Consider the following 24,187-nt stretch of genomic DNA (forward strand, 5'->3'; position numbering starts at 1 on the left):
TTGGGTCTGATCGGTACTTTATATAGACAATTACATGTATCATGATCAATGAATGTAAAAAATATTTTTAATATAGCCAGTATGAAAGCAATCAGAGATGATAACGTCATTATTTAAAATATCATTGGCGAAATTCTGAGCAATAAATTGCACAAAACGAAACATTAAAATTATGCATTTCATAACAGCGATATGACAATATGTAGATGTTACAGTTCTTGATTATTTATACTAAGTACAGCACAGAAAAAGATTTGGGGGTAGTTTTGTTGATACGTGAAAGAACACCAGTTGCTTGTGGTACAATAGGCAAAAGTTGAGGTCTACCTCTTGTGGTTTTATCTCAAGGTAGTTCTTTCATACCAGGGGACGCAGTTTAGAGAAAGGACCATAACGAGAACATTATTTCGTTTTTTCGAACTTAAAATTGAGGGAAATACCAAGAAGCTTGTACAAGTAGCAGTTTCTTTGGTTATAGCTTGGTTTGGATATTCTAAGAATATCTTAATCGTAAAACGTATAAGGCACTTAATTTACATGTTTTTTACTGTTTCATCATTTTCAAAAATTAAACAGGTTTGTTTTGTTTACTTGATTCACCTAGACATGTACATATTATGTTAAAAGGTTGTTTTTGGATTAAGCGTGCCCACTAAATCGACAAAGGTTTTTTTTTTTTTTTTATAAATGGCTTTTTTTTTAAATGATAATCTGAAATAAGGCCCCCAGAACTTTGTCCAAAAAAAAAAATAAAAGTCAGAATTTCTTTTTCATTTAAGAATTTCAGGGTTTCTTGAAATGTTTTATGTTTATTGATAATGTTGCTGTCTAGTTTGTACAATTTATCTTTCTTGTAGTATGATACTAAATTCTTTGGCATCTTCATTAAAGTAACGAAAGTGATTTCGCAGCGTGTACTAATGAAATGGTTTTAGGGGGAAATTGTGGGTGCGTTGATTCGATAGAGTTGGTATTTCCTTTATCCCTGAACGCCGGTCAGTTTACATTCTTAGGAAATTTGTAGTGATTTTAAAATATTTGAGTTCCACACCACAAGGATTTTTTTTTTTTTTTTTTTTTACAAATTATTAATCAATTTCTTCATTAATTTTGCAAGTTATGTAATTTTTATTATTTTGGTTGTTAATTTTTTTTAGTGAGAGAGGATCAAATATTCATAATTTGATTTTATTTTTATAATAAGTGATTATTATATAATCATCTACTGTCATCCGCGTTTATTTGTAATTTTATTTGGGATTTAAAAAAAAGTCACACAAATGGCAGAGTGCATGCATGCAACATTCACCTTTTGTTTCTAGTTTTACTTTATACACATGGAGGACTCAGGTGGTTGATATTGATGACATTGCTTAAAAATGAAATTATAAATAGATGGTAAACATTTGCAAGTGAAAAATATCTTTTTAAAAACCGATCTTTTTAAATTGTAAAACTGAAGTTGTGACAAAATTTGTAAACAGAATATCTTTCCTTATTACTGAAATAACAAATGTATGCTTTATGTAAATGTAAAACCTTGCAACGGAAAACTGTTTGGAATCAATACCTTGGTGAAGATAGAATACTAACAATTTAACTTGTAAACTTTGTTGAGAATTGGATATTGTAATAAAGTTTCTAGGAAGAATGCAAACTTATTCGAATATATTTTCAATTGTTTAAGTTAATATTTATATATATATATATATATATATATAAAGAAATATTATTTCCTACAGGTAGGAGTGTAAATAGAATGAATTCAGCTTTCCAATTTTGCTATAGGCATCTTTGCTAGCCGAACTAAACACGAATAAAAAGCCATTTGTTCTTCCGTATCTTTATGTATAATTATTACTTTACTAGTTGCTTGATAAAATACTAGAGTTAAAAGACACAACTTTTTTTCTTTTATGCTAGAATTTCTGGATCAAAATATGTATAATTAAAACTTAACTAATAGAAGGTATCAAAAATATACGCGGAAAAATCTCCATGCAACTTCCTTAGCGAGACACATCAACATGTATAATAATGTTTGTAAGCTATATGTGATTCTATTTTTGAAATATGCAAACGGATGTCAGATAAAATTCATTAAATCGATTCAAAAGTGTCCTTGAAAAAAATTACATAAATAAAAAGTCAACTATAAGCCACTGGGGCTTTAAATAATTAAGCCTTTGAATTATATAAAAATGAAATGGTAGGCGGAAAACAGAATTATTTGGCCAAAAGATCAGTAACAAAACTTAAAAAAAGGAATAATGAAACCTGGCTTCCAATATTATGATTAATTTATCGCATAATAAGGTTAAGTTAAAATTTAGATAAATTGTTGGCGAAAATTTATTGAACTAAAAAAATTAATTGCAAGACATTTTATTACCGAAGGATGACCCACTTTTTGTCAAATTTTATACTTTTTAAAAAGTATAAAAATTATAAGGCATTTTTTCGAAAAGATTGATAAAGTTAAAAAAATTGACAGAAGACATCTACATGTTGAATGCATCATATGAGAAAGTAACATCTACAATTTCGATTCTGTACAAATGTTTAAAAAAAACTTTTGCAAATTAAAACAGTTCATTCTGTAAATATTGTTTGTGAAAAAAAGTTAAGTTAATACAATTTAAAAGAAAAAAGAATACAGACCTATACATTCTTGTATATAATGGCATTATCGATGAGCTTTGCAGTTACATTTCTCTACCCACACATTCCCAATCATGCTGTCGGGACATTTATGCATACAGTTATTGCCATATGTACCTTTTTGACAATCTAGAAACAGGGAAGATTTGATTTTTTTAAAATAAGTAAATTGACATTTTACAATAATGTATTCTTTCTACTACATATACCATTAACCATTAAGCATTCTTTTTTTTAATCCAAAAAATAGCTATAAATATATAATTTTTTATGTACTCTTAAAACCGTTCTAGATCTCTCTTACATGGTTCTTGAGAAGATTTTTGGAAATTTCAATAATTCCTAATTATCTCCCCTTGAAAAACGGCGTAGTCCTTAATTTAAAAAGTTGGAATTCTTTTTTTCTTAGGAAAATTTGTGCAAAGTTTGATTGCAATTGGTCCAGTAGTTTTGGAGAAGATGTTGAAAGTGTTATAGTTTACAGACAGGCAGACAAACGGACGAACGACAGACAAAATGTGATCAGAAAAGCTCACTTTCAGCTCAGGTGAGCTAAAACTCCTTTAAGTATTCTCTAGATTATCAAAATAATGCGCCAAAATGCATATTAGCATACAAATTAAATACATAATACTCGTTAACCACAATAAGATAATGTATTATTTACATTTAAAAATGCTATATTTGTTCAACTACATTTTTATTCGCTTCTTAACGAGGATCCGAAACGTCAGAGACAATCTTTTATGGTAGCATAAAACAGTTACTCAATAAAATAAATTAAATGGATATATAAGCACAGAGATTTCTGACACCAATTTATATATATATATATATATATATATATATATATATATATATATATATATATATATATATATATATATATATATATATATATATATATATATATATATATATATTCTTAACGAGGATCCGAAACGTCAGAGACAATCTTTTATGGTGGCATAAAACAGTTACTCAATAAAATAAATTAAATGGATATATAAGCACAGAGATTTCTGACACCAATTTATATATATATTCATATATAATAATAATAATAATTTCTAATATTGTTTGATTTAAGTACTTGTATCGTAACCGTTTGCAAAGGCACCACATTTTGTTAGACGGAAGTCATCGTCAGAGACCCCGCTGATAATGCATTATTCCTATCCCCATCAGCGTTTAGAGGAAGAAGGAAAAAAGTGTAATCAGCTGTGGGTTTCCGACGATGAATAGAAAAATTGTTTTTGCGAAAATGCTTCTTTGTGGGTATTCAAGATGTTCAAATCCAATACCACAATATGCAGAAAATATATCTTTTTGATATAGTATTTTATTTAATTCTATAGAAATGTATAGTTTCTCAAACTGCTTCTTACTGACAAATCTATTCTATTCTACTGATTCCAGATATTTGTTCTTGGCAAAGAACATGATTTTCATCAGTATTTTGTAGATTACACTACTTAGTATATTTTATATACAATATGTGCAGGATGCAGATAATAACCCCCCCCCCCCCCAGTATTTACAAACTCCACTGTACATATAGTTTAATGTTTCTTAAAATTTGAAGCGTTGGAAATCTTTCACCTGATGTAAGGTTAATGTTTCATCGTATTTGACAAACAAATTACATTCAGACATGTACTCCTTATACACAAATGTAACACAATAGGCTAGTTTGGACTTTCTTTGATGAGGAATGAATAGTTATTTACGATCATTCTTGACAATCCGATTGATCCTTCGTTCAAATATGATACAGGCGCTATGTAAACACTTTGCCGTCTTGATTTAAATCTACAATAAATAAAATTATGTATATTATTCTGTTTTGTCGGATCTTATAATAATATATAACTAGATAATTTTATTCCGTTATCAATATATTTACCTTTGTAAGTATAATAAGTTCCTTTAAAATCATAGTATAAATGAATGAAATTAAAAAAAAAAAGCTTCCATTGTCACATCTAAACTACAGATCGTTTTATCATTTATTGTTCAAAAGTATGAAATTCATTAAAAATATCATTACTTTTCGACAAACATAAATGAAGAAATTATTCTGTACAGTATTCAACATTAAAGTAATATCCAATATCAGAACAATTTTTAAAATTAATAGTAATTGATTACCTTACAACTACACAAATTGTGACCTCTATCACAACGCTGGTGATGGCCAAAGAAACTGCTGCTATGGTTATTTTTGATGTTGTGAGTGGCAAATGAGGTGAGTCTGTAAAATATTCAGGCAGAAAACAAATATACTGATATAAACTTATAGAATCAAAGTGCGTTAAATTTTATTATTATACTTTCATGTTCAACACTGAAATCTGATTGGTTTAAACGCAGTTTATAGTCTGTTCTATTACCCTCAGCGTTAGCATTGCACTTAGCAACGGGTAACATTACGTATTGTTACATGCGCAAAAAACTTGCGCATACGGTTCGCCTTAGAATTCACGTTATTCCTATCTAAAAGCAGTGATATTTTCTTTTAAATTAGGACATTCAGTATAACAAAATAAATAGTGCCTGTTTGGGAGGATAACAGTTGAAATTGACACCCCTCGAAAACCATTGTCAACCTCCGCTTCGCTATTTATATGAAGTATATTGTAACAGAGCACAAAACACACAGTTGTTACCTTCCAATCATGGCACAACTAAATGTTTCATCTATCTATTTAGTTATCAATAATAAATAAAAGCTATTATACTGAGGGAGTTTTAAATACAAACATACAAATTTCAATTGCAAATGATTATTCATTTTTTTTTCACCTCTACGGCGGGTAGTGTTCGTTCTCTAAAGTACAAAATTGAATAACATTTCCAATTTCAAAAGACTAATGTGTGCTTCAGCTTTCAGATCAGGTAAAACAATACAATCACTCAAGAAATGAAAGTTGTATTTTGGGACTCACATAGTTTATATAGTTCATCGAGATTTCTGTATTGCCATATCAATACATGTGTATGTAAATTGCACAGGGTTTTTAATATATATATATATATATATATATATATATATATATATATATATATATATATATATATATATATATATATATATATATATATATATATATATATATATATATACAATATTGCCACTGAAAAAAATATACATGTAGATCTACAACGTATCCCTTTGCACAAAAATATAAATGATTAAATTTCTAAAATACAATGATGGTTAAGATTAGGGTTACCGTTTTTAGGACATCCAACAGCTTTATCACATTCTGACATTTTGCAGTCACACGTTTCTTTGGAAACATACCGTAATAACCGTCAGGACATACCAGAGAACAATTTGTCCAAAATGTTCCCGATGGACAAGCTGAAATTGATATTTCAATGTGCATGCTTTCAATGTTCATAAAATACTTATAAAACATAGACCAGTGGCATGTCAACAGTTTCTGAAAAAAAAATGATATCTACCATTTTTATCCCGTAAAAATAATTTCTGTAAAATTTCATAATACCTTTGCAATATCCATTAGACAGCATGAAGTTATCACAACAAATCACATCACGGCTGAAAACAGATAAGAAATAAACTATTCTAGTAAACTTTATGTGATATTAAATGTCACAATTATTTGTTTGTTTAAATCATTATCACAAAAAGTAGATCTATAAAAATATTTTTGGATTTTATTTACGTTATGTATTTCAAATTCGAGATCATTGCTAGATGCATCGAAACTACCTTTCCTTATTACTGCATATCCCCCAAGTATCTGCAATTAAACAATTAAAAAAGATAAATAGATTTTCAGTATTCATTTGTTCATTACAATAGAAAATCAACAGAAAAAATTGTGAAATAAAAAGCAACACCATTTATTATATTTGCGTCAAGAGAATATGCTAGTTCGACCAAAAAATAAAAAATAAAAAAAGTTTACAATAAAACACAACTTACAAATCAGGAAACATTATTTTTATTAATTATTCCTACAAAACTAAAATATGACAATCAAAAAAGGAAACAAAAAAAATTCCTTCAGGGGATTGCCTTGTATCTAATATGTTTTTAATGATATTCATTACTATTCACCAAACGTCATATACATTGTTTTCATTTAAAATATTATGGTGTACTACGAGATAATGTTTTGTCGTGCTGTCAACTGGATTATAACTGAAAGATCTGGCAAGGTGGCTAAATGACAGAGCTATGCCAATCAATTAGACTACATGTACATTTTAGTTATATTTCAGTAATTTCAATTGTCTAAATTGCAGAGCTTCATCCCGTGGAGATCAACCATCCTAATTTGCAAGCATACTTTGCTAGTTAACTTGCCCAATTTCAGCTGATATGTGTAAGTATGAAGAACTTACGGCCAAATAATTTTAATTATAGCAAAAAAACATCAGAAGATGTCAAGAGAACAAACATATAATATAATGAAGAAAAATTGTACTTTGTATTTTAGGATAGCGTGTAACAACACCCGAAATGACTTATTTTTAACATTTTAAAGGTTGATATATTTTTTTTTCTTTGCTTGTCACTAAATTACTGACAATCACAATAGCAACCAAATACTATATGTTACCTATGCAGCCATGTATGTTATTGCATTCATGGTGTGGTTGGCAGTCGCATTTCTCTAAACATAATTCTCCGTACATGTTGGCTTGACATTTTTCAGAACAACTTTTCCCTTGTGTTCCTTTTGGACATTCTTAAGTATATACGTAAGATAAATAAAAAAATCTTCACAAAACTTAGTAAAAATTGCATTCTTAACGTTTCTACATTTGTTTTATGAATGTTTAATGTTTATCAATGGAAAGTAAAAGCTAACTACATAAGCTATAATTATTACGCTTACATTCACAGAAACAACAAACTAACAATCCTTTTCATCAATATTTGATCTTTATAGAAGTCTTCAAAACAATGAAAAAAATCTAGTACTTACTAGTACATGTGCCGTTAGCATTGTATAAGTTGATGCTGCATTCCTTTTCCCTTTAAATCATAATATTTTACGTAAAGAAAATAATAATTGGTCGATTTATATATCAAACACATGCCAATTTTAAAATGAGATTTGTTTGTTATGCATTCTAAAAACAGTTACTAAAGTTTATACCATATAACATTCCGTTCTAATGCACTGCTACCGGATTCAAATGTCATTAAAAGTGATAAAAGTAAGAAAGGACAGACTTACGTAACTGAAGAAATGCCATCCCTAGCCATTTTTGAGTTCTTAAGGTGTAATCCTGCGGCATTGATTAATATGAAATCTAATAAGATACTTATCACAAAAAACAAAAGTCGACCGCTTGATGTTGCAACAGACATTGTTATATGCAATAAACTGGATGTTGTTCTCATTGATACGGAACAAATAGACACAAATGTACAGGGTGTTTCATAATAGGGCAACAATTGTTTTGACTCTAATGACATAAAATAGGATTATACTTGTACTTAAAGAATCTTTATGGATTTTTCTTTGAAATTTGAACTTAAGCTCTTTATAGTTTTTAAATGTTATAAAACTTAATGACAGAGGATAAAAGACTATGTGCGGTATTATGCATTTTCCCCCCAAAATTAAAGTATTATAAAAAGCTTTAAAGATAAGGTGGAAGATAGTTGAAATCATATTGAAAAAAAATCGTAAAAGGTTTTCACCACAGTGACGTCATAGGGTAGAAATGACGTCATGAAGTTGTCTTATTTTGATAAATTTGTGTTTGGTAGCAAACTATGGGTATTTTCCGAGGGTTTTTCAACTGGAAAACATCGAGCACAGGCTTGCTCAAGTACCATATTTTATTATAATGTGTATAATTATATGAAGAAAATTATATGTTATAATCGTACTTGAGCAGACCTGCGCTCTATACTTCCGAATGCAAAATATAAAGAAAAAATGAGAATATTTTATTTTTTTTGCAAAAATCTGGGAATTTGATCATTTAGGTGACGTCATAGATAAACAGCTACAGAGAAATGATGACTAAAATAAAGATTAAAGTGATAGGCATCCTCTGTACAATGATTTATGAAGATATGATTTTTATTGGATACTATTTAAAAATTGACTAAATTTGGGGGCAAATATTTGACCATACCGCACATAGTCCTTTGATTATGACCGAATTCTAAATGTAAATATACATGTAGAAATTTATATCGTCCCGACTGCACATAGTTCATTAGTACCGTTGCTACCTTTACCCTTTTCATTTCATTTCTTAAAATCAATAACTAATTTTTCTACGCCAAAATGCATAATGCAACATGTCAATTTAAGAGGGATCTTGCATGTTAAAAAATTCTACTTTCATAAACCCTAGACAAACTAAAAGGTCAACATGTGTACAATAGTTTTCATATACCACCATTCGACAGAAAAAAATCTCAAAGGCAGAAATAAAAAAATATTTAAAAAGTGTGTAAATAAGGTGCTTTTCCATGAATTTGCATAATATTTAAAAAAAAGATTTAAGAACTTTTGAAACGACTTAACATAATAAAAACATTGGGATGGTAAATTTGTTTTTAAGTTATTGATGTTAACAACACCGTCTAAGCTTTATATATGAACGTTAATCAAAATATTAAGAACTAAAAGACTTGTTCAATACGGGTTATTTGAGCTGTATGAAATAGTTATCTCGTTTAATCAGTATTTAGAAAACATATTTATTTGCTATTGACCACAATCAATTATGTTATCATCAGCAGACAATCACTAATACATGTTGGAATACAACGGTGAGGAAATCTTATTTTGGCAGAAATTTCATTTTACATTTAGCATCAAGAATCATACATTTTCTTGAAAAAACCCACGCGACTAGTAAATGTTAACGTCGTATACTGCAAGAACATTGTATCATATAACACATCATGTTATGTGATTATTTGTTTGATTTTGGTTCTTTTTAATCTTAAAAATGGCGTCATATCTATACTGCTATACGAAGGTTATGAACTTAATATTTGTGTTTTATTACCGGGAAATCAGGAAAAAAAGGCCAAAAGTTTTACAAACATTGTACTCAATTTATTATTCCAATCGGATGTTATTTAATTTTCTAATAGCGTTAATTATTTAAGTATAAGCAGAAATAAGTCCTAAACATCCAGACATGAACCGGAAAAAATGAGCTTAAGTTCAGTTTATTCACTCAAATAATTTGCTACAAGAGGAACATATATACAAAATAAACAAAACAACAAATTGTCAGAGGTTTAATAAGGTCTTTGTCATACCGGAAAATGATACATGTCGTAAAAGAGGGCATATATGTATTTTTTAAAGGTTCGAATAATACGTGTCTGTTTATTTACACAAGTAATCTATTGGTAAGTTGCTGGTCACCTTGTAGCGCTAAAATCATATAGCCATTCGAAAGTTCTCTTCAGCGCAGTTAACTCCATCAATTCTCATCCACCCTTCTTTGCTTTTGATGTATATTAATTTGGCATATCATTTTAAATTGTTTTATTTTGTAGAATCATTTTTATTATAAATTATTTATGTTTGGTTGAGTGGAACAAATAAATACTTAAAACAGATTTAACATCTATGTAAGAATTTGATATAAAAGATCATATCAGGACAACAACTACAGCGAACATAAAGAATCGACAAGAATTTGACATTAGTTCAGAGAACTTTAAAAAAATTGTCTTTATTCTACAATATTTCGTGTTCATTTCCCCCAATGTCTTCTCTCGCCGTACATTTAAATAAAAATAAAAATCGTCACCGATGCTTTTTTGTTACACAATAAACCTTCTCTCTTATTTTGAGAGATACTATACCATCTGCCTGTCTCTTTCAGGGAGACGATGGTTTGATGCACACAATCTTATTTTGAAAAACTTTTATTCTAGAAAAGCTCAAATCTGTGTTGAAGCATCCTCAGGTAGTACAGAGTCTAGTTTCTTAAATCATAGACACCTGTTAAAGGATGGGCCGCAATTGAGGGATGAATTTTTGCGAAACATAGTCCCCGTGGGAAGGATGAAGCGACAATTGTGGGATGAATTTTACATAGGAATAAGTAGAAGAAGTCTATAAAAATCTTTGGCCTTAAAGGTTACACTTGTGTGGAAGCATCCTCAGGTAGTGTATATTCAAGTTTGTTCAAATTATAGTTCCCATGGGTAGGGTGGGGCCACAATGAGGGTATCAATTATAAGGAATATATAGAGAAAATCTTTAAAAATCTTTTCAAAATGTATTTGGCAAGAAAAGCTCAAATCTGAGTTGAAGCATCCTAAGGTAGTGAAGAGTCAAGCTTCTTCAAACCATGTACACCGGGAGTAGGATGGGCCACAATTGTAGAATAAAGTTTTCATAGGAATATAAGGAGAAAATCCTCAGGGAGTGTAGAGTCAAGATTGTGCAAATCATGATCCCCAGGCTATGATGGAGTCACATTGGGGCTGGGTCAATTTTTTACATTAGAAAATATAGAGAAAAAACTTTTAGAATATTCTAGAAAAGCATTTAGTCTAAAAAGTATACTTTTGTGCACATTTATTAACTGACGATTCCTAAAGAAATAAGAAAACTCGGGCTACGAAGTGGGAGGGGGTATATAGAAATCGAGAAAATGGTCTTTCAAAAAGGGGCTTAGTGTTTACCATAAAAATGAGTGGATATGAATTAACAGGGTTGTTTTCTCTTTTTTAGCAAGATTTACTGTACGAAGCTGTCTATATATTTTTATTTTGATAGTAATGCTGATTTAATCAGAGTAATGGCTATTGTTGCTCAGATGAGACCCCCTTGGCCTCTTGTTTGTTTTAACAACATTGTGTTGTATGCATATGTTGTATAGGACACGTTTTAGTTGTGTGCAGGGGAGGTCACATTTCGTACTCTGTTTGATCTGGCATCCAATATCAGATGGTCTCACAATTGTAAAAACTTCCTCTTTAGTCGGTTTCATTCACTAAAAACTGTGTTATGTTCTTGATAGTCCGAGCCATATTAACAATATTACATAAACATTTTTAAAAAAATACTTATGAAAACAGTTGGTTTGAATTATAGATAAGGCCTATGTATTAGCCTTGGAGAAAACAAGCACCACGCTGCCCTCGGTTCCGTCGCAATGTGTTAATATTGTATGTCAGGCTAAATAAATACTATATTTATATATATATATCAGTCGTGGTAAAATTTTGGCTAAATTGGGAGAACCTTCTATCCTGGTCGTTAACAGAATCTTCTTTATTATCATGCTCTATCTCAAAAAAAATATGACCATCAGTTCGCACTAAACGTATCATAACGTATACAGACGTATCTGCACGTACACAAGCGTGTCAAATATAGGACTTGTGTCGCTAAATCGTGGAAGATTCAAATCAAGCTCCAATCGAAAATTATATCTGGACAATCTTATCAGAACGCATGTTATCGTATCGAAACAGGCAATAGGATCATCATAGATTGCGTCACCTGAAATATTTCTTTCGTGACCTTATTAACGTATCAAAGATTAACGAACCAATTAAGGATTTATTTATCCGTATCACCTTGTATTCAATCCTAAAAGTTTAGATTACTTCCACAACAAACTACGATTTGTCTATCGTGGTGTTTCTAACAGATCGCACGACAGTGGGAACTAAGCATAAGGAAGTTTTACCACATTAGTCATTATTAAGTCGAAATATCTCCAGCAAGCTTCATTGATCAGCCAAGTCAAAATAACCCCAGCACGTTACTTTGATCAGCCAAGGCACGATGGACATGGTGCCAGCGTTCCATAGATTAATATACAATATACTATGATATATATTCATTACCAACGTATTATTTGCGATTTTCGATTGTTACAATTTCCAAAATAAAGACAGTTGTAAGAAACTCGTTTTGATGGATTTGACATGTGAACAAACTCACAACCTCTACCTAATCATATGTATGCTTTTTGTACCGGGGTAATGAATTTATTGACAAGTGAGAAAATGTTCTTATCACCCAATGCTTCATTTAAGTCACTGGTCGCCAAAAATGATTATAGACCCGTTTTCCATCACTATTGTTCCGTTTATTCCTCGCTCAATATTACTTCAAATCACTTTTTATAAAGTTTCGTAAAAACCAAACACAATATATTGTCATAATTGTTTAAAGTATTAAAGAATTAAAGTAAGTTGTTGTTTTTTAAACTTATCTGCCCTTGGTTGATGACAAGACTTAAACCAATGCATGGAGGGGTTATTTCTCTCTCTCTCTCTCTCTCTCTCTCTCTCTCTCTCTCTCTCTCTCCAGGTTACCATTTTAAAAAAAATATCATATAATATCGGCCAGCACAAGTAGCCATTGGTGATTGTAAACCAGTTACTAGTGTCATCAATTGACGTGTTCGAAAAGATTGAACAAGCAGATTTACCAGTAACGCACAAAACCGATAATCTCAAGATATCTCAGAGAAATCAAGTAATTGCCTCTCCATTGGAATGAATTGAAATAGGTACATGTATGGATAAATAATACCGCCTAGTAGAATACCTTAAGCTACCTTACTCGTCACGTGACCTGGAGTGAGAAATCACGAAGTGAATCAAAATATTCAACATGTCAAAGTATACAGTTTACGACAAGGAACACGAACGCAAGAAGAGACAGATTTTGTCTGTTTAACAATGAGCCATGTTTGTCTAATGATCGCCTTTTAACATAAGCTTAAAATTCATGTATGAATATACAACTTCCATTAAAAGAAGACAATAGACAAACATGCACTGACTATATTTTATGTTTGTATAAAGAAGGCGTCCTCATTATCCTATTAAGATACAAGAAAATGTAATGACCCCTACCTATGTTATCGACTTTGTCCTTAGTAATTATGAAAAAAGACTAAATGTTAATAAAGTTGCAGTTAAGAGATGGGTTATTATTAATAGAAGAAGTATGCTCATTTTTAACATTCATTTTGTCACAATTAAAATACTTTTTGCTCCTTTTTGCTCTTTTTTTTCAAATGCCACAGAGATAATTTTTTACCTCATGAATTTCCTTTTTTGATTACATTTTCTTTTGGTAAATAAAAACTTTGCTCTTACTCACCAAGCAACGCATGTCATATATATTCTACGTTTGTACCTCAAACTATTTATACAAATATGCGTTCTTTTGATGTAGACATCGTTCAATATTACATGCCTGCTCTCTGTAATATATTTACATAAATAGTATTTAAAAATAACAACAAAAACATGAATAACATATTTAATTACAGAAAGTAAAACACTAAAATAGCAGCTGTAAACCATACGGAAAGGGAAAATCGTAATGCATGGTGATATCGCTCATAAGCTCAGTTCAATATTTTTACAAGATGCAGTTTCTCACAAAATTCTAAATGCAGCGTTAGTGCTTTTGTTCCGGTAAATTGGCATTTACATAGCTGTACAGTTTATCTCTATTTCCTTTATAAATTTATAAACAATCCATGTTTACCAGGGGGATTTACCTTAACAACATTTGATAAATAAAAATATCTCGTTTAGAAATTTTCAAGTATACCTTAGGTCATGTATGTTCATTCTGTTAGTTACTTAACCTTAAGTTCAATGTTTACGGTGTAGATCTACTTGTTTTCGAATCGTTCGATGTTTAGACATATCTTATTATCATTATTTTAGACATTGGAAAGTTTGATATGAATTATATTAAAACAGGTGCTAATTATATTGCTCTGCAAACCAAATTACAAAATATGACATTTTAATCAGCCAGCTGTTTGAAATTAAGATACTTAGTCGTATCATTTTGAAACCGCCAACATATAAGGAAGTACATGTAACACAAAATGTGCTTAATTTGATTTACTTAAGAAACAAATGTGTCATTAGTTCTTTGTTTAAGAATTTGAAAGAATACGTCCTGTATTTCTGGAAAAAAATACGTTTCTCCTAATATGATGCAACATGTTAAATATCAACACATCCAAATACCCCGTTTAATATAAATGAACAAAAAAAAGGTTTATAGTTTATTAACACAAATACTAAAAAATAAAATAATGACGATTATCACTTTGTACCATACGGATCATAGACACCCTATTACTTTTACTTATAATTACAACGCGTTAGAGGATTGTGATTTCAAACAATTTTCATATCATTTTGAGTGTTTTTCTCTGTAGTGCAATGATTCCTAGGTCCTTAATTTAAATAAAGCAGCTGAGTCTCACGTTTTTATTAATACAAGTTAGTTTCTCTCAAAAATTGATACATAGTTTTCATTCTTTAAGAAAAATGTAGCAAAAATTCTACATCTGAAAGGAATAATGAAGTTTGAGCTTGTATGCAACACTTGTATCCCGAAGAGTTTTAAAACCATAAAATCATTTTCCAAATCGAAGAACGTAGTTATCCTAATTTTTCTTTAAATTTAAAAGCTGAGATGACAATTCGTTAAGAAACAATTGTCGTTGAGACGCATTGCTTTTACCTGGAAGGGTTGCCAAATCATGCACATTAAAATCTAAAAAAGGTTCGTCATTCTCATGAGTTTTAGTAATACCCTTTCCACCTTTTACAAAATTATTTCTGTCAGTGCTTGTTGTAAGTCTTAGAGACGAAACCCTGTTACAATTTAACACTCGTTCAGAGTCGAAAGCTGAAGGTTCAAGAGGAATCGAACATTTAACATAAAAGGAAGAGTTTTCAGACTTGGATCTTTTAAGAGGCTGGTGTTTGATTGGTTCCTCATAATCAAAAACACGCAGATTTAGTGTATTGTAAACCCCAGCTTCATTATTTTCGTCGGACATCCCTGCTTCTCCTGTCTCAATCTCCGAAGCTGATTTTCTAATTTTACTTCTCTCCAGTGAATTGTTATTGCTACTATTCCATGTAAATACAACGTGATCGTAGTCATCATGAGTAGTATTATTCTTTTCAGTCGTGTACGTTGGGATATCTTTAAAAACAAATAATGCATTTTTTTTATAAAAGAAACAGAAGAGTTTATGATAATAATGAATTAAGTATTCTACAAAGAGTTCTTACCAACAAAGTTTCTTGGTTTGGTCTTTCGGCACCTATATATTATTTAAATTACGTTAGTATTGATCTACACTTTTATATTATATTATGTATGAATAGTAGGATTTAAGATAAAATAATATGTCTTACCTTCGGCAAACACAAACCATGATGAAAATTACTGTTCCAAGTAAAATTGGAATTATCCAAAACATGTATCTGTATGATTCTTTAAAGAGTAAGGAGAAAAAAAATGATAAAACATAATTAAAGTAAATGATATACTTTGTAAGACTTTCATAATTAGATGAAATTTATATGCCATGAGTAATTTGCCATTTATCCTAGCCTATCCTTTGGCGATAGACTATGATAACTATAGTAATATAAAATTGGAATCAGTCACTAGTTCGGTAATTATATCGCCCTCTAAATGTTTCAACCTGACAAAAATCTAATTGAAACAATTAGTTAATTGCTTATATGTCCATTAAAATAGTTCAACACCGCCTAGTTTCATTGCATGTAAATTGGTATTTCACTATATTATATTAAACCTAAACTAGCTTTGAAAGGGCATGGTCCCGATATCAATCATCTATTAAATTTTCGCTCGCTTTTAATAATTACAATGCTTCATTAAGGTATATATAATTTTCAACTAAAATTTCAGTGTCATTCGTCGTATTATAAGTGAAATAGATAACTCATAATTCTCTGGTATGCAAACAAAATTTTTGTTTACGTTTTGAAAGTTAAAGCAAAAATTCCAGTTTTAGACCTAAATTGAATATGACAAATGCAAGAAATTATTTATTTATGCTTAAAACGGATAAGAGAAAAAAATCAGCTTTTAAAAGAACTTTTACCGGATTATTGAACTATTATAAAAAAAAAACAGGGCACGGGCCCTGTTTACATAACAAAGCATTGAAGACTCTGCATCTTGCGTATAACTACGATTTATACGTTGATCATTAGAAGTGCATTTCTAGAGCATCAAATAATAAAAAAAGAATAATAAAATTTGACAAAAATAGTGACAATGCCCCTTTAAGCCCTAAAAGTTTGATTTCCTATAGAGCATTTGGGTAATAGATACATAAAGCCAGTTTTATTAAGATTGATAACTGAAACTTGTTTGATATTTACCATATATACAAAACCAATTGTAGAATCCATCAGGACAAACATCGGAGCAATTTTTTCCATATCTTCCCGCCTGACAATCTAAAACTGAAGTTATTGAATATTACTTTCAAACTTATATTTTAATAATTTTGCAAGAATTCACCCGCATGACTTAAACCGTACCTATTGACTAAAGATTGATAAGAAAAAGTATTCAAACCATTTGCTAGTCTGTCATGACGTTTTACGAAACGTTCTTACAAAATGTATAAGGAATTTATACTCCCTATCAAAACATACCCTGCTTTATGTTTTGAAAAACGATTCTTGAATATTTAAAAAAAAAACACCTCAACATGAGTCGCACATCATAAAATGGATCATGTCGAAAGTAAGTTAGAAATTATTAAGTTAAAGAAAAGTGACTCAAGTAAAACAATTCGATTAATTGCATCGCTTAGAAAACCCATTCACGCAGATTAAATATATAACCAAACCTGATCTAAAATCATTTTTATAAATCAAATGTTCTTACGAAAAGGACTTTGCACTCATGGTTTCTTACATTATAGCTCTTGAGAATCATAATTTAGAGAAAAGTTAAACGAAGATTTAAAGAGAGCACTATGTCAAATTATTTTATTGGAAAGAAGCACTTGATCATTACATTTCCCTTGTGAAATCATAAGCTCAAATTTTGTGACTTGGAATTTTCTTTTCAATAATCAAAGTGTAAACAAAAACCCGACCTAAGTGTTGTTAACTTTACAAATATTTGTGAGGTCTGCAACCATTGATCTCGCTGATATTCGACGACTGGTGCCTAATTTTTAGTTGACTATTCGAAAAGCCTTACCGGGACATTTTAAAGAGGCCGACTTTAGTTTGCATTGCGCATGATTTTGCGCATCCTAATATAATGCAGTTGATTTATACGAGGGTTGTCCCAAAAAAGCGTAGACAAGTGGCGTTATTCAGTTAATCGAAGACAAAGGAAGATGAAATTTGTGCCACAAAGGGTTCAAGAAATTTGCATTCAAATAATGTTTAAAAATCGAATATTGTTTGAGATTAAATTAGTGAAATGAAAGCATGTTAAATCAGAAATTCTACATGCGGCGCAATGTCAAAAACAAAAAGTTAAATTCAACATAATGAATTGAAAATTGGGCGGAAAAGTACTTTTCGAATGAAAAAATTCAAATAAAATATACACCGATATTTGATAATAATTCTACTATTTACTCTGAAAATGTTTTGGCTATAACAAAACTTTTAAATATTTTATAGCGCGTTTTGTGACAAGTTGAAAACTTAAGTGGTAATAAAATGACGTTTTCAGCGTTGAAGAGGCGCAGCAGTAACTGATACAAATTTGTAAAGACCATCAAATAAATCCTAAGCGGCTTTGGAAGTAAATGAAATTAACAAAATCGATGAGAAATGCGTTTTGCGTTTTCTTATGAATTTTTTCGATATCATTTATAAAATTGAACACAATAAACAACATACAGATAAAAATATTAGATTGTTAGAGGAAATTTTTATTTTTAACACGATTTTTACGTTGTGCGGTAGGGGAGCATTGCCATTTCGCTTTTATGACGTTATGATAAAATGAAGCTTTGTAGGAGTACGTTATAAGAAATAACATAAAAGAAAAAGTAAAAATTGTACGCTGTTGAAATTTTATATACAGAATGATGCTATCCTCGAAGACATTTTCCTTATTTTTGAAATGAATCCATAATACCAATCATCATTCGTGATGATCCAAATATATAGCAAAATTTGGTGCATTTTAATATTTTGAGATGGCCCCCACTAAAAACCAGACGGTAGAATTTTGTGTTTTTTACATATAAGGTAGGAAATGATATTACTAATCATATATAACAATTTGAGAAAAAAAGCTTTTGTTGTATTTTTTTAAACTGCTTTGATGTGCGGAAAATGACAGTTTCCTCTATATTCCTATAGTAAATGGACCTCTATTTTGAGATGGTCCCTAAAAAGGACCAGACGGTCGATTTTCATGAACCTTCCCAAATAAACTAGAGTTGGTTTAAATTACATATGGTTAAAACATGAAGAGTTGTGCTATTGTAGTTTTTCCGTAAGAAAACCCAAATCGGCCTCCTTAAACAATAAATACAGATTAACAAATTTCTATCAACATTGTGACCATTTTAGTGAAATTTTTATTAGTTCAATTGCATAGTCATAAATGACATGATTGTAGAATTGTATATTTTGTTTGATCTTTAATTTATCTCCTATTTTCATTGGCAACCAAATTATTTTTGACAATTGTACACCTTGATTCAGGTACTATACAATTCTTAAATTGTAATTTGTTAATTAGAGTGAAAGAATATATGAATAAATTTCGAATCGTTTATGTAAATAAATAATCAGAGTGAATATTTTTATTGCAGTCCACAGACACATCTGCCATTATAAGATATTACCACACATGCACAATGTAATAATTACATTGTATGTATGTATGTATCCTTAAATTTTACAACATACTTATTCAATAAATAATCACGACCTGTGGCTTTGCCACATTTTAAGCCATTGAAAACACGTGCAACTTCGTCATCAGAAATATTATACAATTATTTAATGCTTTAGCAGTCAATAGACCAGAATATTTTTCCCGAGGTGCAGGGAACAGTTCAGTATGATCTATTGCCCGAGGCCAACGGCCGAGGGCAATAGATCATAATGAGCTGTTACCTGCACCAAGGGAAAAAATTCTGGTCTATTGACTGTTCAAGCGTTAAATAATTGTTTTATTACCTAATTCCTTTTTTAGTTTTCGGGGTTTACAATTTGCATATTGCAATGATTTTCGTGCCATTATGCAATATACTAAGATTTTTTTTTCATCTTTTACATGCACAAAACCTGTTGCATGCATTACAACATCTCAATTTAATAGTTTACACAAAGAAGGGGGAACCTTCAACCTATTAGATTTTAAATACATGTAGTCTTTTACCTTATATCAGGCTTTAAAACTATTGATTATTTGATACTCCATTTTGATAACATTGAATTTGGTTTCACCAAGTACTAAAAACAGCGTCTATGTAAAGGAATATACATTCCATGAGAACTATCGAAAGGATGTAACATTAACATACCAGCGTTCTGAAATACGTTGCCGGTCCAATAGATCGCAGTCTATTGACCGGCGGTCCAATAGATCGAAGACTATTGACCGGCGGTCTAATAGATCGCAGTCTATTGACCGGCAGTTCAAAATAGACGCAAATATTTAATATGTAATAAAACAACAAAATCCCTTTGATTAGGTAATAAAACTATCTAGTTCGAGAAAAACTGGCTCTACTGTCACCAAACTATAACTAGCCGGATTAGGTTCACAAGGTTACACACATCTTTAAAATATTGGAAGAAACCGTAGGTAGTTAGTTGGCTCCTATAGTCTGTCCCATGATATTTTTGCCGCATATTTTCTAAAACATTTCGATATTTATAAATTCCTCTTGATTCAGACGATGTTCATCTAATAGTATGAAAAAAATCCCAAGATTTCCTTTTTGAAACGCCCCCTCGAACTTGTCGGGTTTCAATACATAGCTAAAAATATAAATTCTACGGGGATTTTGCATTGCACTAGCCATTATGAAGCCCGGATGATAACGTTAATAAATTGTGCGAGTTATTCCGATTGACTTTCGAATCGAAGAAAGATGCATATGTCAACATTCCCCTTTATAAATCTCCGTAGGAAATCTGTTTTTTTTTCCTGTGAATTGTATTGCATTATGGTGATAAATGCTTTTAATTCCTGTACAAGCGCAACAACTCTGCATCATTGTTCAATTCAAATGTCCATGAGACTATGATCTTGGCATATACTCATTGTTTCATACGTCTAAGCCTCTAATAGATACTGATTTATCAGACGACGGTTACAAGGTAGACGAGCAGCTTTAAAAATTTCAGAGCATTTAGAATTTAAATCGGTCGCCATCTACTAAAATGCTTCCTAAAAATCACAAGAAAGGCAACCAAAACGTACGGGGGAACCCGGCGAAACGAATTAGAACGCCGAGCCGAAGGATTATCGAGGCTACCTCGGCGGCGAGCAAGACCAGTGATGTACCATGCGCTCCTGCATCTAACAGCGGAGGGGAGACGCTCAACGTTAGCCTGAATCATCTACCTTCAGCACCATAGGTCATTCCTCATCGGATCGCCAAGGCCCCAGTAGACAGTCTCAGGGTCAGTATAAATAGATTGTGACAAAACTCGCCACTAAATGTTATTAAAGTCTTTTATATCATAAAAATATCGGTATTATTTAACAAACTATACAAGACATGGGTTGTAAGTGGTTACTGCATTGTACTGTATATTGTTAAAGATTTATTCGGTAATAGACCCTTACAATTAGGAATAAAATGCAATAAAATAAAATTTACTGGATACAATTATGAAATGAAACCAAAAACAAAAATATTACCTAAACATCCAAACATAAAATTGCATTGTTGATTCATTGTGCAATTACATTGCTGTAAACAAAACTCTCCATACATCCCATCTGGACAAGTTTCCGTACAATTTTTACCATATGAACCGACTGGACATTCTACAAATTAAACAATTTCAAATCAGAGTCATATATGGCCTTGTATTCATTAATTTCATATGTATGAATTTGATTTAAAGAAAATAAACTTACTCATACAAACACCGTTAACATCGTGATAATTAGTACAACAAACTTTCTTTCTGAAAAACAATAGAAATTGATACATATATGATTTGTAAATCTAAGCGATAATGATATTGACTTTCACATATCTTGTCACTGTAAAAAGATTATATAAATATATTTCTCGTTGAATGTCTACCCTTGAGATAAATACAAAAACTATAAATCTAAATGTTTGTGCTCAAATAGAAAAATAGACTTACGATTCTGGAGAAGTGCAATTTCCAGTTTCTGCTTGTGCATTGATGCCAAAATTCAAAATCAGCAATATAAGCAAAACAAAAATCCAAAGATTACGAAAACAAACATGTGTCAACATATCGCCTCAAATATTTAATTATACATGTATATTGATACACTGTAATTTATTGGAATGAATACGGAAATATATTTAAAACAAGGAAGGATTTTGACATTTTTACAAAATTAATTTCAATGAGGTTAAATTGTCAGCAAATTGATAACTAGTGAGATAAATCCGTAAATGCCAGCGAAAGACGTGACTCACTACTGGTATTTACCAGCTAAGCTTTACTTTTAAATACGGTAATAGTAATTTACAATCAAAATATCGGCTCATTGTTTAATTAGCTTAAAGGTTGATGCGATTTTTGCGCGGCCATGTATCGTGTAGAACAGGAAATAATGGAAAGTTATTCTAGAGCTAGGCAGTAGAATGACCTTGAGGACAAACAGAGTATAAAGAAAAATCAAAAAGGGAATAAAACAAAATTTAAACAATAAATTCATTGTTTACCTTTGGCGATTCAAGCGTTAAAATGTATCGTATAATTGAAGCAGCGATGCTAGCTTAGTGTTTATGGTTACTGAATTATGTAATGAAGAGTTATCAACAATGTTAAATCATCATTACTGTCGATCAGAACGTAAAACAGAAGGAACAACTGGCTTCTTAAATGTTAACGTTACAACGGTAATTACAACAACTTGAAACTACTTGAAAGTCTAAGATTGCTCTATTCGCGAGGAGGTTTGTGCATTCCAGGTTCGTACAACGTAGCATGGGGGGGGGGGGGGGGGGGGGGAGGGGCCAATTTTGATATAAACAGATATACAGATCGCTCGTCGTTTCAAATGTGAGGCATTTCCTTCCTTTGTCTCCACTGCGCTACGACCGTGTTTAATTGGATTAATGTTTAAATTTAGAATTGAGATCTTATCAATCAAGTATGGTGTTTGATTGAACATCCGCTATCCTTGATAATCAAATATATCCATCACAAATAAATGTAGTTATCAAGAATAAATACATGTAAATAATATCTTTTAATATACTATGCAATTTTTGCGGATTTTTTTTTCTCTATACATCATAACTTGATACTTTATTTTTCCCCATATATGCGTCCTTGGCCTCCTTGCCCGTGTGCAGATGAAAATTGAGCAGCGGAAAAACTAACTTCAATCAGGGAGGTAATGTAGAAGGGTCCTCCACACATCTTTAACTTTTGTGTTATTATCAAAGAGCATAACTTTAAAAGAGCAAATTAACCTCTTAAAAGATTATAGGTATACGCAATTAATTTATATGATTTTTTTTAACATTATTTGTAAAAATGGTAAAAGATATTTTTTCATGAATTCCTTATAAAATCCAAACAATTATTTCTTTATTACTTATGTCCATTACTTTCATAACCAAAAAACAACAACAACATTTTTATAACAATGATAATTTTTTTTTATTAAAAAATAAAATAAATTATAAAAAAAATGACAATTGGCATTTTCCGTTAAACCTGTGGATGAAAAATTTGGATTTAAATCTGAAAACATACAAGAAGTGTAAATGAAATAAATAAATACAAGAAATTGAATGAAAATTTTATTTATAGATGTAAAAAAAATATTTTAAAAAACCTTGGTTTCAAAGTTCCTATTTGGAGTTATCTTTCCTGTTACCAAGGACTGAAAAACACTGGTAGGACACCAGCATTTAAAGTTACTTTTTTTTACACTTGTAACATCATAAATTACTGTTTAACTTGATAGACGGCCACAATCTGAATTTTTATCGGTACATTAGAATATAAAATTTACTTTATTTACTTTACAATAAGATGCTATCAGTAAAAATTATAGGGTTTTTGATATTTTTAATATTTATAGTACATGTAAATAAATACATGTGATAAAAATATTTGCATAATCTGGTGATAACAAATAATAAAACAAATAATAAAAATATGAGACATGCATTCACATACACAAACACTGATACAAGAACAAAACATGTACAAGCACATATTTATGTGCAGACACACAAAAATACAATACATACATGTATACATGTACATATAGGAAAAGGAAGTAAAGGAAAGCGAAATATATATGAAATAAAATGCAAATGAAATAGGAGTAGGCAATCAAAAATTAAAGAAGCTCTGAATGACAGAAAAACAAAAAGGTTGTTTTATTCACCACACACACTTACTTTTTATGCAGGTAAAACAGTCATAGTGCCCACAGGCAATTGGATATAGATAATGAATAAAAATACTTACAGAAACCTTCTAGTCTGTGAAAACAAAGAAAAATTCATACATCTATTCATGAGATCAATTGAAGTGAGAAAATAT

At 30.5% G+C, this 24,187-nt stretch overlaps 2 protein-coding genes across 2 annotated transcripts; both read right to left on the bottom strand.

Moving 5' to 3' along the window:
• Positions 1-5,864: 5,864 nt before the first annotated feature.
• Positions 5,865-8,044, bottom strand: LOC136270673 (cell death abnormality protein 1-like). Its single transcript, XM_066069035.1, has 6 exons — positions 7,884-8,044; positions 7,629-7,678; positions 7,260-7,388; positions 6,404-6,434; positions 6,177-6,229; positions 5,865-6,028 (listed from the first exon to the last, which is right to left on the bottom strand). The coding sequence occupies exons 1-6, from the start codon at positions 8,015-8,017 to the stop codon at positions 5,865-5,867; spliced, it is 561 nt and encodes a 186-aa protein (XP_065925107.1). The 5' UTR covers positions 8,018-8,044.
• A 6,252-nt stretch (positions 8,045-14,296) lies between these two features.
• Positions 14,297-22,552, bottom strand: LOC105342503 (uncharacterized). Its single transcript, XM_066069289.1, has 7 exons — positions 21,791-22,552; positions 21,555-21,604; positions 21,333-21,461; positions 16,850-16,933; positions 15,848-15,926; positions 15,722-15,753; positions 14,297-15,632 (listed from the first exon to the last, which is right to left on the bottom strand). Exons 1-7 carry the CDS (start codon positions 21,904-21,906, stop codon positions 15,085-15,087), a joined length of 1,038 nt encoding a protein of 345 aa, XP_065925361.1. The 5' UTR covers positions 21,907-22,552; the 3' UTR covers positions 14,297-15,084.
• Between the last annotated feature and the right edge of the window lie 1,635 nt (positions 22,553-24,187).

Source organism: Magallana gigas, chromosome 8, assembly GCF_963853765.1.
Source record: "Magallana gigas chromosome 8, xbMagGiga1.1, whole genome shotgun sequence".
Classification (NCBI taxonomy): domain Eukaryota; kingdom Metazoa; phylum Mollusca; class Bivalvia; order Ostreida; family Ostreidae; genus Magallana; species Magallana gigas.